The 18997-nt window shown below is 41.3% G+C and overlaps 1 protein-coding gene across 7 annotated transcripts in view; it reads left to right on the forward strand.

Annotated features, from left to right (window-relative positions):
• SYTL3 (synaptotagmin like 3) overlaps positions 1-18997 on the forward strand; it is a 71462-nt gene that overhangs the window by 41055 nt on the left and 11410 nt on the right. For all 7 annotated transcript variants that reach the window (XR_012667702.1, XM_075126837.1, XM_075126840.1 and 4 more), the window contains 7 exons: positions 3700-3751; positions 5233-5299; positions 6193-6265; positions 7864-7991; positions 11636-11779; positions 15659-15837; positions 18017-18119. Coding sequence is in view for 6 of the 7 variants with exons in the window: in XM_075126837.1 (XP_074982938.1) it covers positions 3700-3751; positions 5233-5299; positions 6193-6265; positions 7864-7991; positions 11636-11779; positions 15659-15837; positions 18017-18119 (746 nt within the window). In the remaining variant the exon portion in view is untranslated. The remainder of the gene's footprint in view (positions 1-3699; positions 3752-5232; positions 5300-6192; positions 6266-7863; positions 7992-11635; positions 11780-15658; positions 15838-18016; positions 18120-18997) is intronic.

An 18997-nucleotide genomic window follows, 5' to 3' on the forward strand; every position in this document is an offset into this window, starting at 1 on the left:
TCTACCAGGGCCCAGGCTTCATCGATGGCATTCCTGGCTCAAGTTCCCACCCAGGAAATCTGCAGCGCAGCAACGTGGTCTTCCATACACACTTTTGCCACGCACGATGCAATCACCTGGCAGGCCAGAGACAATACGGCCTTTGGAAAAGCAGTACTCCAATCAGTGAACAGCTCCGACCCCACCTCCTGAATTTGGCTTAGAAGTCACCTGATGGAATGGACATTAAACAAGCACTCGAAGAAGAAAATCTGGTTACTCACTTCTCGTAACTGTTTTTCTTCGAGATGTGTTGTTCATATCCATTCCAATACCCACCCTCCTACCCCTCTGTCGGAGTAGCTAGCAAGAAGGAACTGAAGGGATGGCAGGTCGGCAGGGCTCTATATTGAGTGCCATGAAAGTGCGACTCCAGGGGGCGCCCAGGGCAGCCCGACAGATGCTGCTAGGGGGAAAATCTTCCAGCCAACGCGCACGTGTGTGCGCACACACCTGTTTGGAATGGACATGAACAACACATCTCGAAGAACAACAGTTACAAGAAGGGAGTAACCGTTTTTTCTCAGACACTGGGCCTGGTCCTACAGGGTGCTGAGTGCTCTCAATTCCTAATGAAGTAAACCGTGGTTGATGACATTCGTCACCTTTCAGGATCAGGTCTCTGGATAACTGAAACACTGCATTGTGCTTAGTTATGCATCCTCCAAGAGTGTACTGACAGAGCCCTCTTTTGGCTTGATAGAGTAATACAAGGTTCATTTACTAGTATACACTATGGCTAACATTTTTATTCTTTCCATGTTATAGGCTTTAAAAAATGAAATGCTATACCGGTATGCCACTTCTCCTGTTAATATTTTAGCAGCTTAAACAACCAACCTTCATAAAAGCATTTAGCTGCTTTTACTAAATAGTAAATTACAGTAGAACCTCAGAGTTACGAACACCTCGGGAATGGAGGTTGTGTGTAACTCCGAAATGTTCGTAATTCTGAACAAAACATTACGATTGTTCTTTCAAAAGTTTACAACTGAATGTTGACTTAATAGTTTTGAAACTTTACTATGCAGGAGAAAAATGCTGCTTTTAACCATCTTAATTTAAATGAAACGAGCACAGAAACAGTTTCTTTACCTTGTCAAATCTTTTTTTTTAAACTTTCCCTTTATTTTTTTGCTGCCTAATTGTGTACTTCCGTTCCAAATGAGGTCTGTGGTTGACTAGTCAGTTTGTAACGTGGGTGTTCTTAACTCTGAGGCTCTACTGTAATGGGCTAAAGCAGCAATAAACCCAGATACCGGACATTACTCATGATAATTGTCCTTGTGGTCAACTGAGCATCAAATTCAGGACACTTGGTAAACTTTATAACATTTAGAAAAAATTATTACTACCACCAAACCCAACTGTTAAAAGGTGTTACCTCCTCTATTGTTATAGTTAATGATGTCTTCTGCAACAGACCACAATACTCACATTGCTCTTAGAGCAATATTACTAGTGACATGCTGACATTGCTAACAGTGACTTAGCAATGAGCCAGTTACTTGCTATTTTCCATTTATTAAATTATTTTAGTTTACAACTTTTGTCTGTTTGTGATTTTTATGACTCTAATTGTTCGTGATTGATAAAGCACTTATGATTGTTGTTCTTAAAGACTTGTGATTGGTCATCTAAGTCATGTCATTGTTTCTGCTCCCTGATTGGATGACCCAAGCTTTATACACAGTCTCTTTTTTGTTTGTGAGTCATTGGTGCATATTCATAATTGTTCAAATGTATTGTGTGAAAAATGAAAAGACCTTTTCAAAATCACATTGAAAGTGCTTCCATGAGTATTACTTTTCTGTCTGTTCATTTGCACTACTTTTCACAGTGTTTATGTTTTATAGATCATATTTACTTCTGTACAGTGGGTCAGCACAACACCTATGCACTACTCAGGTTCCATTTACCTCCACTTAGCACCCTAGAGAAGAAGGATTGTCTTGTATTGGTTAGCCTCGGACTTGGAGACCCTGGTTCTATTCCCTGCTCTGCCATAGACTTCCTGTGTGACCTTTGGCAAGTCACTTAGATCTGTGCCTCAGGCCAGATCTATACTGCAGACTTATGTTAGTAGAACTACATTTCTCAGGGGTATGACATAACTACTGCCTCTCGGAGAGGTGGATTAATTACACTGGTGGGAGAGCTGTCTCCTGTTGGTGAAGGAGCATCTTCATTTAAGCGCTGATTCTACATTTTAAGTGAAGACCTGCCCTCAGTTCCCCTTCTGTAAAATGGGGATAATGGTACTTCTCTACCATGTAAGAGTGTGAGGATAAATACATTAAAATGTTGTAAAGTACTCAGATATTATGGTGATATATATATACATATAAGTATCTTAGATAGATAGGCCCAGTATCTGGGAATCAGATAAGATTACTTTTCTGTATTTATGAGAGGTTTTTCACAGTCAAGCTGGAAATGCATATCAAGTGGGGTCCTGCAGGGATCAGTCCGGGGTCTGGTTCTGTTCAATATCTTCATAAATGATATAGATAATGGGCATAGAGCATACACTTATAAAAGTTGCGGATGATACCAAGCTGCAATGGGTTGCGAATGCTTTGCAGGATAGGATAAACATTCAAAATGATCTGAACAAACTGGAGAAATGTTCTGAAGTAAATAGTCTGAAATTCAATAAGGACAAATGCACTAAGGAAGAAACAATCAATTGCACATGTACAAAATGGGAAATAACTGCCTAGGAAGGAGTACCGTGGAAAGGGATCTGGGAGTTGTAGTGGATTGCAAGATAAATGAGTCAATAGGAAACATCATTCTAGGATGTATTAGCAGGAGTGTTGTAAGCAAGACATGAGAATTAGTTATTCCACGCTACTCTGTGCTGATAAGACCTCAACAGGAGTATCATGTCCGGTTCTGGGCACCATATTTCAGGAAAGATCTGGACAAATTGGAGAAAGTCCAGAGAAGAGAAACAAAAATGAGTAAAGGTCTAGAAAACATGACCTGTGTGGAAAGATAGAAAAAATTGGGTTTGTTAAGTCTGGAGAAGAGACGACTGAGGGGGGACATGATAACAGTTTTCAAGTACATAAAAGGTTGTTACAAGGAGGAGGGAGAAAAATTGTTCTCGTTAACGTCTGAGGATAGGACAAGAAGCGATGGGTTTAAATTGCAGCAAGGGAGGTTTAGATTTGACATTAGGAAAAACTTCCTGTCTGGGTAATTAAGCACTGAAACAAATTGCCTGCAGAGGTTGTGGAATCTACGGCATTGGAGGTTTTTAAGAACAGGTTAGACAATCACCATTCAGAAATGATCTAGTTATTACACAGTCCTTCCTTGAGTTCAGGGGACTGGACTAGATGACCTCTTGAGGTCCCTTGCAGTCCTACACTTCTATTATTAGCATCTTTAGTCTTGCCAAACTACCTCTGAAGAGAGGGTGAGGTAAGCTAATAAAACAGTTTTTGGCTTAGGTGAGATTTAAGTGGTGCTTAGGGCTTGCGGTGGTCTGTTGCACTTGGTTTAATTTCACCTATAGTGATTTACATCCTCTCGAGCTTTTATATATTAAGTCCGGTGCCTGAAAGCACCTTGATTCTGAAAATTGTTATCTAAGTGCTGATTACTGTTATTGCTACAAAATGACCTCTACATTATTTTCTTGCTTCATAGGTAGACACGAAACAGCTGGTGCAAAGCTCTTGAAATCTTATCAAAAACTGAGGTAAGACTTGTAGAAGGACAAATTGTCCTAGGGCACTGAGACTACAATACAATGAACATATTTTATAATACCAAATAGCTTGCTGCTTAAGTTTTCTGATTACCAAGACGGCAAATCTCAAGATTTAAAAAAGTTTGGAATGCAATTAGAGTACTATAGAAAGATTGCCACTCTTTTTGGCTTTGTACATTCTATAGAAAGAGTAGAAAGAATCCTACTTTTAGCTGGACAGTTTCCTTGCTTTAGCTTATTGGAAATTCAGGGAAGCATACAGTATTTTGCTGTAAACTTTTTCTCCAGTGCTTTTCACATTTACAGGCTCTGTGTAAATGATGTCGGTTGAAAATCATTGCAGGAAAAACAGTAGTGGTACAAACATGCAGTTAACTGACTGGAGATTTTGCCTATTGTTATTTTTTAAGTAAATATAAGACAGGAAGGTCCCTATTTGTCAAGGTGCACCTAAGTGTAAGCAGTGTATATTCTGTTAAAGGAATCTTGTTCCTTTAAAAATGAGTAAATAAGAATAGATACAAATCATAGACCAAACTGAGGCTTTCTGGTGGGGCATAGGTCCATCACCAGAGAACCTGTGGATGGTCGGATACAATGGTGAGGATGATCATATAAGTATCTAGATAGAACAGAGTAGAAGCACGGGGAAGTGCACTGTCTGCATTGGAGGTTTTGATTGTGTTAAGAGTACAGGATCAAGGGGCAGATCATTGCCCCTGATCTGGCCCTTTTATGCTGCATGAAGGGGTTGGGGTAGAATAAAAGTGCTCTAAAAGCCCCAGTTCCAGCCAGGGTGAATCCCTCCAGCACAGGAACCATGGAAGACGGCCATAAGGCTGATTTCTGAGGATCCTCTCACAAACTGGTGTAGATGGCAGGTTTCAGAGTGGTAGCTGTGTTAGTCTGTATCAGCAAAAAAACTCAGGAGTACTTGTGGCACTTTAGAGACTAACAAATTTATTTGGGCATAAGCTTTCGTAAACTAAAACCCACTTCATCGGATGCGTGCAGTGGAAAATACAGTAGGAAGATATATCTACACAGAGAACATGAAAAAATGGGCAACATTTGCTGATATTGATGGCAGGAAGATGCATGCACGCTGGAGTCAGCAGGGTAGGGCGGGGTGGGGTGGGGTGGGGGTATAGTATGCACTGGTGACCATAGGGCAGCCCAAGGAGGCTGCAGTGACTTAAATAGGCCCTCAGGTCAGTCTAAATTATACTGGCTGGAGCAGCTAAGGATCAGGAGGGTGCAAAGCCACTTTAGCCCTCACTCCTGTGGCTGCAAGTTCTTTGCTGAGCCTGTAAGAAGCGTAGCACAGACTCATCCAAGATCTTTAGGTTGCAGGAGAGAGGTGGCTCCTCTGAGGAAAGAGAAGAAACAAAGAAAGAGGTTGGGAAAGCTGTAGATATTAGAGCCTTGTGAAAAATATGTTAATTGTTTCTTTTCTCCTAACTTCCTAGTAAAATTTCTGTGGTTCCTCCTACTCCCCCTCCTTTCACGGAAACCACTAAGGGAAACACTGCAATGGTAATGTATATATGTGCAGATATTTAAGAGCTCTTTCAGTGGAAACGGCCAGCCGCAGAAGTGTAGCAAATAGCAACAACTTGTAATATTGTTTAGGAATTTGTTGCTATATAAATGATGCTTTTATTTCCTTTGTCTCGTTCCTTTTTCTGAGGAGTTGGTCTCTTAGGGACATATTAGATTAGTCACCAACTTTTTAGTGCATGTTATGTAGCCATTTGTAATGAAAACTTTGCATGTGGTGTTTGTATAAATGAGTGAAGAGCAGAATGATTTTGGTGGTTACAATTTCATCACAGTTTCTAGCAGGTGGATTATTAGGATCGGATCTAAAATCCATTGAAATAAATTGGAAGACTACCATTGACTTCATAGGGCTCTGGATTAGGCTCTGGTGCCCTAATTCAGCAGCCCTTCCCTGCTCAGGAAAGCACTTAAGCACATCTTTAATTTTATACATATGCTTAAATCCCATTGATTTTGATGAAAAATTTTCACTAGCTCTACTTCCAATCCTTGTGAGGATCCTCTGAATCCAGACTGCCAGACTCTTTCTTACCTTAATGTAAACGCAAACAGTATTATAAAAAAATAATCAGCTATGTCATTTGTTTATATTTATGAAAGCAATATAGAAATTTCCTGGAGAGTTTTCTGCTGGTAGTGCAAAAGAACTCAGTTGAAAGAGCCACCCCCTTCCCCAACCAGATACTTTGGTGCTAATATTTACATGTAGTACAAAAATATGTGCTTATAAATGCTACAGAAATGATAGCCCTGGGCAATCTTACACATATGCTATTTTTGCAATTTTTAAAGGCGCGTGAACATGGGAAGCTTTGAAAACACAGTTCTTTATTTTATCTCTTAATTTTTTTTTCTCTCAATTGCAGGAAATCAGCCAATCTAAAAGTTTTAATAAGTCTGTGGAAAACTTGTTTCTATCTCTTGCCACAAATATGAAAAGTAAGTATCCTTCAGTGCTTTGCCATTTAAATTTGAGCCACAAGTGGTTACAAGTGAAGGGTCTGTTAGTGACTGCTGCTAAGGCCAACAAATATTTATAAGGCATGTCTCATTTTCCATCAGAATTCCCTCAGATTTTTTTAACAAGCTGAGCAACTGATGATCCCAGCTGAGCACTCTCTCTTTTCTTGCTAAGTAGCAAAAAGACTATATATGAAGGTGAGGTTTTTTTTAAACAAATGCAACAGTTCAGATATGTGGAGATAAAACCTGAAAATACTGCAGCAAACTCAACTATTGTGGCGTGGAATATGCCAACTTTCTATTGTGGTAACCACTGTATTCTCCATCTTCCCCTCCCCAAGTGAACTTGTCACAGATTGCCCTTTTTTGATCACTCTCAGAAGGAGGGATTTAGTATTGTCTTTCTCTTTCCTCTCAGTTTTTTTAAAAAACCTCTCCCTTCCTTTTCTCCCTCATTCTATCTTCCTGTCAGTGTATGTGTTTTTAAAAGTCATCCTCTCCCGTCAGTCCATCTTTAATCCTGATATTCTTTGTCCTTCTCATTTTCCTCTTTGACTTATTGCTATTCTCTCTTCTTCAGTAATTTTAGAGTGCAAGTTTAGGCTTTGGATACGTATATGGAACAACCTGCACCTACTGGAGGGCAGAATTTGGCCCCGGGTGCATAACAAAAGAGAGCAGTAGCCAGAAGAGAACAAGCTCCGACCCTTATGAAGACCAGAGACCCCACTGTTTGCATATATTTTTACTAATCCATTGCCTGCTGCACAGACTGGGCGCAGTTGTAAATTTTGTCCCTCATGGCTAGAGTAGTATCCTTATCCCAAGGATTATAAAATGAAACTAGACCCGAGTAACTTGGCACTAGTCTCTTGCCTCCTTTCTGTCATCTTTCCTCTTAATCACGCCTTTCTAATGAGGAGTCCTCCTTGTTTTTGGTGATACAGACTAACATGGCTACCACTCTGAATTCTTTCTAATGAGACTCCTCCTCCCTTGAAGTCAGTGGGGGTACTTACATCCTTAAAATCATGCATGTGGTTACATTTGTGCTGGTCTGGGGCCTGAATATAAAATGTTTCCACTTTCTTCCATATTTTGTATCCATTTTAATTGACTCCCCATTTTCCTAATTTCCACTGTAGCACTCCCGTAAATGATCATAATGGTATTGCATTTGTGTAGTGCCTTTTATCCCAAAGGAACTCAAAGCACTTTACAGATCAATATCTAAACTATATGTAGGGATCATCCTCTTACCCGCTTCTGAAATGCAGGCACCTCTGCGATGAAACTCTGTTTGATAGCATACAGCAAAAATACACGGTAGCTGAGAACAAGGAGTGAAGAATATCTTTTCCAGTTGAGACTGCAAGGGGAATTTAGGTAGGCAGAATGCAGTTACACAAAATGGGACAGGTACTTGCTTTCCCATCTGTTTCTTTTTCTCAGGTAATCAATAGTAGTTCTGTAATCTAAAAGATCTGAAAGGCATAGGATTAGCTTCCTACATCTCCAGATTTGCTGACAATGTTCATTATAAATGTGCCCCTCTTTCCTTGTATTCATTTTAGAAATCTCAAAGTCCCAGAATGATATGAGGGCTGACAAAAGTCTCCTAACTACAGATTATGGGCAGGACATGGAACGGAGGAAGGAAAGGAGGAGTCAGTCTGACACTGCCATCGATATTGCAAACAGGGTATGCAATTCATTATACATAGTCATTATAGTTTTAAGGGCTGTTTTGTGATTGGAATATGATTAGAGGACTGATGATTGTCGTGATACAGTACTGGCTTTATTAGAGTAGTGGAAGCTAGTTAAGGTTACTTTGAGATGGCCACTGGATCTCCTCCTTTTTTAACTCTTCCAGTAATTCTTCTTTTTGGCTGAAATTCTCCAGCCTTAGTCTTAGCTCAAAGCTAAGGGCTAGTTTGCATGGAGCCACCTTGCTCCAACAGGGAACACCAGGAGTGCATGTAGCTCACAAGCTCTCCTGGGGCTGCTTGGTACACACTCTACACTAGCCAATAGGCTGCTCCGATTACTCTCCCAGTCCATCTGCTGGCCCTCCTTCATCCGCTACTGATACAGAGGAGACTGAACTATGTCTCTTCCACGCCATTCCTGGGACTTGTTGGGCAATTTGCTGAGGAGAGCCACAGTAATATGTCAGCAGCCCCCCATCAGCTCCCCAATCCCCCTCCCAGTGCCTCCCACCCACCGGCAGCCTCCCCGATCAATGCCTACCTCTTCCTCCCTGCACTTCCTGATCAGCTGTTTCGTGGCGTGCAGGAGGCTCTGAGGGGGAGGGGAAGGAGTGAGGGCACGGCTGGCTCAGGGGAGGGGGCGGGAAGGGGTGGAATAGGGGCAGGGCCTGTGGCAGAGCCAGGGGTTGAGCAGTGAGCACCTCCTGACACATTGGAAAGTTGGCACCTGTAGCTTCAGCCCTGGAGTCAGTACCTATACAAGGAGCTGCATATTAACTTCTGAAGAGCCACATGTGGCTCTGGAGCCACAGGTTGGCCACCCCTGCACTAAAGCATCGGGAATTGGCTGGTGTCGGTGTCAGAATGCCAGACGTAATGCACCAATGATCTGACCTGGTACAGCAAATCCTAAGTAGTTTAGAAAATGAAGCAAATTATCTCTGTGGTGTTTATTTTTATGGGATGCATTGAAATTATATTATAAATATTATGGAAAAATATAGATAGGTTAATCACCGCAGTGCTTCCTTTTAGTTCTATGCCAGTTGTGTGTGACCAACCACATCCCCAGTGTTTCCTCATCTATCTGGTTTCACTGGAAAATCATTGCTGTGTTTCACTACACTGAGAAGCAATAAGGAAGGAGTTTATATACTGACATTCTCTACACACCCTAACCATGCTTTCATTGCACATTAAACACACATCCTATTGTGTTTTATAGATGAATGAGGTCTCTATAGTTTGAAATCTCCCAGTGATATGTTTGCCAAACAATATGTCTGGATTTTGTAATTGGCTATAAATTCTAAAGGTTTTAGGGTGATAAGGTACGTCAGCACTTTGTATTAGGGATATAGAAAGGTAACATTTTTCTTGATTCTGTTGTCGGAGCTCTGCTCTTGGAGAACAGGAATTTCTAATGTCCCTCTAACTGAAAAACCCAAGCCTCTGTTGAAGTTTTGGCTGATTTGGGTGAAGTTTTGGTTGATCTTCTATTTTGGATGTCATGATTGCAATCTAGATTTTCTATTTCTGGTTGAAGTTTTTACTCACACCTTTTTCCCCACCCCTATTTTATGGCTCTGAGCATTCATGCTGTGTGATCCCTAAATTTACTTTTAATCTCTGTGAGCTGTTGTGCCCCTGTCTTACTTTTTCCTAGCATTATCTCTAGTTCTGATCTTTGTCTTCCTTTTGATAGTTCTAGTGGCAGTGTCCATCAGTTCTTACACTTCACTGTGTAGCCTGTTTGTTAATCTTTATCAAATGCCTCATCTGTTATTCCCTCTGTGGTTTCCTAGTTTCTTTTTATCTTTGTAAACCAGGTTACCGCCTTTCTTTTTTCCCCCGATCACACTGTTTGCATTCTCTCTGCCAGAACTCTTAAAGTGATCTTAAAAGTGCAGTTCTATGCTGAAGAGTGACTATCAAAATGGCACCTTCTTACTCAACAGATCTGATCCCTATGTATTCTCAGACATGCCTCCTTGCTTTGATGACATAAAGCAGTAAAAATTTATTTTTACTCTTGTTAGTTTGTCCCAGTATCTTTCCAGGCATCAAAGTTAGGCTGACTGATGAAGACTGAAGCAAAATAGGCACCAACACCTCAGCCTTCTTGTTGTCATCCGTTATTAGCTCTCCTTCCTCACTAAGTAGAGGACCTACACTGGCCTTCATCTTTCTCTTGCTCATAACCTATTTAAAGAACTACTTCTTATTGCCTTTTATGTCCCTTGCTAGGTGTAACTCACTTTGTGCCTCAGCCTTTCTGATTTTGTCCCTTTTTTACACCTCTACCCCGATATAACGCAACCCGATATAACACAAATTCGGATATAATGCGATAAAGCACTGCTCTGGGGGAGTGGGGCTGCGCACTCTGGTGGATCAAAGCAAGTTCGATATAACGCGGTAAGATTTTTTGGCTCCCGGGGACAGCGTTATATTGGGGTAGAGGTGTATGTGCTTTTCTAACCTTAGCACTGGTATTAACATTGCCCTATCCATCATCTTTATGATTGTTTTGTATTTAGCGCGGTAGAGAAGTATAATGGCTTGGATTGTGCATAACCTGGTGTTCAGAATGAGGTCTGTTTTCAAATTAATCTCACCATTTCATCTTCATCAATGGCCATTTTTGTAGGTCTTTCTACTAGTAGTACAGGAAATCCCTGTGTTTATTAAGGGCATGTTATCCCCTCCCTGTGTGCAGATAATTCTCACTAATGTTGTTGGTTCATTCAGGCAGGAATATTCTCACTAGTCCTTTGGTAGTAAACTCCACTAAAGTGTTTCTTCAAACAAATATTTAATCCAAAGTGATCTTTTCCTTCTTTCCTACTGCTGTTTCCCTCCCCCCGCCCATTCCCTTGATGAAGTGTGTTTCACAGACTGTATTTTCTTGGAAGAACAGAGGCAGATGGACAGGAGACCCTGAGGAATCCTACCTCATCTCTTAATTTTGCCCACACAGTCAGAATTTTCGTGTGGGGAGTGGAATTTAAAGATGTGCTGCTTGGAACTCCCTCATTCTGGACTATAGCAAAGTTACAGTTAAACAAACATTGAATGTTCAGCCTTTCTCTGGAGTCATGGCTAAAGTAAGACTTGTCACTCCATCCTTGTAGAACACGTTCAAGTTACGTTCATTCCGGTCTTTCTTCATATAGGTGGAGACAGGCATATGCCATATCTGCTGCAGCATACAATTTGTAATTTCCTGGAGGAAGAGTTCTTTTGGCAAACTGCCAGGATTTTGGGGGTGGGGGTGGAGTTGTCCTAATGAAGCCTTTTATTAATACACTGCTACAGTAATTACCTTTAATTGTAGTTGACATGTTAGCAGTCATCATATGGTGGATAATGGCATGTCCACCACACAAGATTAGGGGTATACTGTGGACCGGGTGGAGCAGCAATGGATCAACCAGTGTGTCTACAAATAAAATGTAGTTATAGACCTTTTCCTTAGTCAAACAGTGTCCCAAAATAGACACACCCATATGTGAATTGTAGGTATGGACCGTATATTTATGTGGCAGAACACAAGGGGGAGGAGGGCAGGAAACACCGGGCACTTGACTTAACAAAACAAATGAATGGAAGTTCAGTGCTACGTCTCTTACAGATAAAAAATATACCGAGCTTTCAGCAACTCATCAATGGGGCGTTGGACAACAATGACGTTTTTACCAAAAGGTATTACAAGCAGGGAGAAGACATTTCAACCAGTCCCAGAAGTGACACTGTATTCTGTGGTGGCAAAAAACACGTAAGTGTCAATGCAAGATGAAGCAGAATAGAACAGTGGTGTAAAATGGACTGAAGGGTAGGAGTTAAAAGCTTGTTCAATATAGCATGTGTCATGGATTATGCTCAGAAATAAGAAGAGAATTCTACTTTCGTTCAGATCAGGGAAAGACTGTCTGTCCTTGGCATGGTCCTTATAGCAGTGTTATAAATTTACTGCAGCATAAATACAGCTGAATGAATGGCAGTTAGCTGAAACCTCAGGTTAATTGAAGTTTAGTTAATGTCCTCTAAGGTGTGCAAACTCAGCTGCCTCATTCTCTTCACTGAGAACGGTTTATAGAAAAGGACAAAAACACTGAAGTGCAAAGGCGATCATAATCATTATGGATGGAAAAGCCTTTCTAAATCATTGACATTTTCTACAAAATATAGTCCCCTAACTGATGACACATCAGATACTGCACTTGATCTTAGCCAGAAGGGAGAGAAGAAAACCAATCAGAAGTTAATTCAACAAGGGTTTTAAAGTCTCTTTGATTAGCTGTTATGTTAACTGTATGTCACTGAGGGTAATGCTTTCAGTATGTTATAAATGACTTGACAGGAATTGTCAGGGCACAATAGGTATGCAGTGTCTAGGAATTTCAGAGCTGGAGTTAAGAAGGAAGGAAACTAAAATGGCTCTTAGGGGCCAAACGTAATTGAACCAGCCTCCTGCTTTTTAGTGACAGAACGATGAGATAATTTTACACCTGCTTTTCAGAGGTGTGAATAACTACACAAAGTGCAAGGCGGTGGACAGTCAGGCCCTCGGTGTTTGCCAACAGTTCACCGCACAGTTGTATCTGAGTTGCCATAAATTTCCTCTTAACATAGGTCATAACTGTGATGCAGTTAGCAGAGATGACTTCTGAATGGATAGTGATCTGCCTGTATTCCTCCTTTTCCTTGTAGAACATGATTATTTTTTTTGAGTGATGGGACAAGGTGTGGGGAAAAAACAGTTACAAACCCCGTTGATATAAGGGGTTTACTTAACTTGTATTTCTTACCAAAAAATAAATGAACATAACCCTAATCATTGCTTATAATTATATATTCCTTCAAACATGAATAGATATTTATTGATGGATAAATACCCCAGTAATGATGAAACAACCAGAGACCAGGGACAAAGCCTTCAGAATGGAAGAGTGGACTTGAGGTCTCTCCTGTTAGAAACCCTTGTCTCCATGAGTCATACCTCTGTATCTGAAATATAGGGCTAGTTTGTGCCCATAAGGCACAGCTCTATGTTGGAGAATAGTATGGAGATGTACTTGCCCCACTGCCCAGGAGAATCTCGGAGGGGGGTTGTGCATCCTAGCATCATTCCGACCTTGCATCCATGTCAAGCCCGTTACAACCTAGCTTGCAGTGGATTGGAGGGCAGTTGCAGGATGCATTCTGGGACTCCAGTGGCTGCACTGTGGACAGCCCAGTCTAAACAGTGAAATATCGCCTGCTGTACTGTCAAAGGGGAGGCCCAGCTTTATCAAGCACCGTCTTTATGGGGGAGTTCTGCGATGCTGATCATTGATTCATCAAAATCTATCATTTAACCTAAGAGATGGTGTCGCTCCAACTTCTGCCAGCTGGGCTTGAGTACAGGAAGTCATTGTTAATTTATTATGAGGGAGGACCAAATGGACGCGGTATTTCCTTGTTAAATGTTTACAATGCCCGCTTTCGTCTGAGGATCTGACCCCTGCTAAAGCCACTACACACTGAAAACAAGGAACACATAATGCTACCCAACCTGAGAAGCACTGTTTGGAATAAGCATACAGTTCCTCTGAATAAATAAGAGGTTCAATGAACTAAACAGTAGGGCAGCTTTGCAAAACTGTCATTAAAATCTATCAGCGGAGGCACTAAATCTACTTGCCTTCCCTCCCTATGATGAGTGATAGTGAAAAATGAACATGTTTTTTACTTAGCTGTCAAATAATTTACTTCCTTATGGTGAAGGGGTGAGTAGAATTTAAGAAAACTGCATCAGAGATTAGTTGCTGCTCTGGCCTACATCCTGTGAGGTCAGCTGGATTACATGAGCTGTACATCAGTTCAAAATGTAACCCTAGCTCCTGTCAGGACTTCTCTTTCCACCCTCAGGCCAAAAAAGCAATGTGTGTTACTTGGAACTTATAAGGTAGAGAGGGTGACTTCTTTGACTTCAGTCAAAGATGTTGTGAATTTTGAAATGGTTGCTTGGCAAACTGCACAAATTAAAAATAACTGCAGCGCAGAGAGATACAGTCTATTCTAATCATTAGCCTGTTTTGTTAGCTGCTAAGGCACGCAAAGTAAGAACTCCTTGGTTAACTAAGCTGGGGTGGGAGTGTAGAATAGGACTGGACTGTTTTTTCAGAGGGAGGGATGTCAAATACTGATGACATTGCATTCTGTGAAGGTGTTAGTGTCAGAAGAGATTGCTGTAATAACAAGATCTTGAAGACACACTTGCTAGTAATAGAAACAACGAGGAGTCCTTGTGGCACCTTTGAGACTGACAGATTTATTTGGGCATAAGCTTTCGTGGGCTAGAACCCACTTCATCAGATGCATGGAGTGCAAAATACAGGAGCAGGTATAAATACATGAAAAGATGGGAGTTGCCTTACCAAGTGTGAGGTCAGTCTAATGAGACAATTCAATTAACATCAGGATACCAAGGAAGGAAAAATAACTTTTGTAGTGGTAATGAGAGTGGCCCATTTCAAACAGTTGACAAGAAGGTGCGAGTAACAGTGGGGGGAAATTAGTATGGGGAAAAATAGGTTTAGGTTTTGTAATGACCCAACCACTCCCAGTCTTGATTCAGGCCTAATTTGATGGTGTCCAGTTTGCAAAGTAATAGTACTTAAAAGGAAACCCTGAAGCACTCACATTCAAGCCTATTGTTAAACAAAAATGGAGAGGAGAGACCAGAACTGTCTTGATTAAATACATAGTTCAATACATGGAGAGCTAGATTGCCCCCTGCAGTTATGTGGCTGCACTGAGGCACAGAAGGGAGTAAAGCCTCCTTCTTCACCCTACCTTCAGGGCCTGTGTAAGGACTGGCCACAAGTGCTGTCCAGGCGCTTGGGGGAGCACAGGGGCTGCACCCCAGAACCTTCCCCCCCAAGGAGGATAAAGAGTGGGCAAGGAAGAGTGGAGCCAGGGGTCCACCTCCCCTGTGCACTGGTACCCAGTGATGGCTGGCTATGCAGGAAAAGTATGCTATTCCCTTTAAATATGCCACTGGGGAGCCCTAGGGAATGTTTAATAAGTGACTCTCTTTTGTTTCCTACAACACTTCCTGAGGCTCTTTCCAGGGCTGTGTACTTCAGCACTGCCCCATACTATGGGCTGTATACTACAAACACAGTCTGGCTGTACATTTTTAGATGTTTGGGACTTTGGCCTTTGACATCAGTGGGTGCTGGTCAATCCAGTATCCATATTGTTCCTGTCACATGCTTTTTAAAAAATCCTCTTTTTGGTCACACACTAATTTTTGGGGGAGTCAACTTCAAGATAGAGATATGGTCTCATACAGTGGGTGCCTATAGGATAGTTATGCTCAGCCATGTTTCAAGGACAGAGGAAGACACTGCCCTTACCTCATGGAGTTTACTATATAAAGATGGTTAATTCTGTATAGAAAAATGAAGATCTGGTAGAATTTCAACGGAATTTAAGGTCTAGTATGGCAAGTGAAGAAATAGCTTTATGCACGTATTGTGTTGGTTCTGAGTTGTTTGCTGTGACTTTAGCAGTCAGTTTGATGCAAAGATATTAAGATTTGAGGGAGAAAAACTATTTTATCTTACTGGATTTGAGCTCACTTTTTTTAATCCTTGTCTTTTCTTAGGGTAGTTTATATAGCATTAACAGCACTTGCACCGAGGCTGGCAATTTTGACATGGCTAATGTCACAGGAGAAATAGAGTTTGCCATCAGATACGTCTTTAAAGCCTGCACTTTAGAAGTCTGCATCAAGGCCTGCAAGAACCTGGCTTATGGAGAAGAGAAGAAGAAAAAGTGTAACCCGTAAGTGTTTTGATGTAAAAAAAAAAAAAAAAAGGCCAAAAACAAGGTGTTCAGTTTTTTAAGATAGTACATATGTGTGTGTCTGACTTGCCACTGTGTACTATACACTTATCAACTTACACATAGGGCCAGATGTCAGACCGTTAGCACTTAAGTTGTGCCTGTAAAACATGCCTGTACACTCATTGTCTAGTGGTTCCGGCATGAGGCAGAAAGTTGGGAGATCTATGTTCCATTCCTGACTGACTCACTGCATGACACTGGGCAAGTTATTTAACATGTCTGTCCTTGTCATCTTCAGCTATGAAATGAGAATACGAATCTCTGCTTTTGTAAAATGCTATGACAGCTAATGATAATTGCAAAATATAATATATAAATATTAACTGTGCTAACAGTACCCATTTCTGTGTATGAAAGGTGCCTTTGTGTTTTTTGTTTGCAATGTAGGTGCTAATGTTGGAACGTTTAACCCAGTGTCTCCTCTCTGGTTATTGTTTTGGTTATGAATGATTCTGTCTGTCTTTTCATGGCAGAAGTCATTCATGGGAATTCATCAGGCAGAATGTCCAGCTGTATGGTTAGTGCTTGACCCTACTGTAATACATTGTTTGAATGCATTTGGATCAGCTGGGCCAACAATAAGCATGCTGGAATTCCAGAGTTGTGCTTAGATTCTACCAGGAAGAATTTGGCATTGAGTCTCTTGCAGAGGAGGATCCTAAAACTGAACTCTAATAAAAGGATCCTTGTTGGAATGCCAGCTAATGCCATGGCACAGTTAGAGAATATTTAATAAGTGACTGAATAACCCTTGAGTTTCCTGATGGCGTAGCCAGCATACAAATCACAAAAAAACTGAGAGCATAGTGTGGGAAGTTCCATGTAGTAGTGAACATTACATTCTGTATTTGGTGTACAGAGTGCTGTGTCTCAGCCAGTAGGAAAAAGTACAGGCATTGTTTACAGTTAGAACACTTGACACAAAAGTTGGCTGGGGTAGGTGTTGTTTCCAACACTTATGCTAGCAACCTGTCAAAACTGTCAGCTTGTTGGCTGGTTTGAGCTATGGCTGGTTGGTTTGCATGACTCCCTGTTGCTGAAAAGGCTTTTAAAACACACACAGTACAAAGGGGCTTGGGAAGCACAGGGAAGCAGTGCGTTGCTGCTGAAAGCTACATCTGATCTTCAGTTTCCCCAGAATTTAACCCAGATCGGTTTAACAGTTATATACTGTTATATTAAATATAAAATACTACATTTTTAAAGAATGTTCTGGTAGAATTTGTCTCCTTCACCACAGGCCCTACGAGCAGATAATGGGCATCCATAATGCCATCAATCATCTTTGGCTCTGGACTCATACTCCATGGTGTAGACCACTGTCAGTCCATAGAATTCTGATTAAGAGATAATATTGCTTAATGTGAGTTACTTATGTGGCAGGGGCCCTATCAAATTCACTGTCCATTTTGGTCTATTTCATGGTTATGGGATTTTTAAATTGTCAGTTTCAGAGTTTCAGATATTTACATCTGAAATGTCAGGATGTTATAACCATGGGGGTCCCGACCCAAAAGAGGGTTGTGGTGATGGTTGCAAGGCTATTGTAGGGGGGTCGCAGAATTGCCACCCTTACTTCTGCGTTGTTTGTGATAGAGGCACTGTCTTTAGAGTTGGGCAGCCGGAGGGCAGTGTGCAGTGCAGACATGAGGGTCACATGGTATGGGAGGTGATCATCATTTTTTGGGGTGTGAGCAGAGCTAGCCTTATGGGTGGATGACCACCCAGGGTCCCGTGGTAAGGGCAGCGCTGTCATCCCCCCACCCCATAGCCAGCCCAAGGCCCCTTTAGCAGAGACCAATGACTGAGAGATCATGGAAACTGACCTGCCCTCTAACTCTTAGAGATGATCAGGATAGGATTGTAACACACCAACTGGCCAGTATGGGGCAACACTGCACTGCATCTGTCCATTCTGTTGATAAATTGAGGTTGTCAGGCTTCAGATAGTCTGAATTTGGCACCGTTAACCAGCACTGAATATACCCTGGAAAAATTAAGAATGTGCCAAGGATTAGAGAGTGGGGAACATGCTGCTTTATTTCCTTCCTTTTCTTTCTCAGTTTGAACTGTCCTAAATTTTGCACTCTCCCCCATCCCTCTCTGTAATTGTAAGGTATGCAAAGACTTATTTGCTTCCCGATAAATCATCTCGGAGTAAACGGAAGACAGCTGTTAAAAAGAACACAGTGGATCCAGCATTCCATGAAACTTTAAAGGTGACTTGTAAACATTTGTGACCTGGAAAGATCTCTCACATGCATAGCAAAGTCTCCACTTCTTGTGCCCAATCCTACAAGCTCTCTGTGAACAGAACTCCCTTTGACTTTGAAGAGCCCTGTGTGAGGGCTTTTAGGATTGTGCCACACCCTTCAGTTCTATGGGTCAAAGTGAACTTAACCATTAACTAATGATGGATGCCAATCAGAATAAAAGCAACCTCTTGTACATTTCTGTACAGCTCTATTAATAAGTTGGAAGCTGGCAAAAAAAAGGAACATCTGGCTTTGTCCATAGAAAACATAAAGTTGACCGAATTCTGTTGCAGTTTCTGGCTAAAGAGATCGGAAATGTGGTAAAAGGAAACTCTCATATCTTTTTATGGTTACATAGACTAATTGTGTATATTACAAAGGAAAATTAGTACTTTGTACTGTTATCTGTTTGAACTAACATCTCTTTTGTGAGTGTCAAAGGGAGTGTCTCTTTGCAATTTGCTACATGAATCATAGCTATTCCATTCATTCCTATTGTGCTCAAAGGAGTGATAGATCCAAAGTGTTAGTTTCCTCCTTTTTCTTCCCCACCACAATTGATGTCTCATTCACCAGTGTTTGGACTTGTTCATTTACAACACATTAATCATCACAGTAGAGTAAGGGTGGCTGTAATTTTTCATTTTCAAAGTGCTTTACAGCATTATTTTATGAATCCTTACAGCACCTCTGTGCAGTCCGTAAGTGTTGTTATCCCAGTTTGACTGAGGGGGAAGCTGAGTTTGAATGACTTGCTAAGGCTGCAGTGAGTTACAGACAGAGCTGGGATTAGAACTCAGCTGTTCTTACCTCCCACCCTGTACTAAGGCCATTAGACCTCA

This window comes from Caretta caretta, chromosome 3 (assembly GCF_965140235.1).
Source record: "Caretta caretta isolate rCarCar2 chromosome 3, rCarCar1.hap1, whole genome shotgun sequence".
NCBI lineage: Eukaryota > Metazoa > Chordata > Testudines > Cheloniidae > Caretta > Caretta caretta.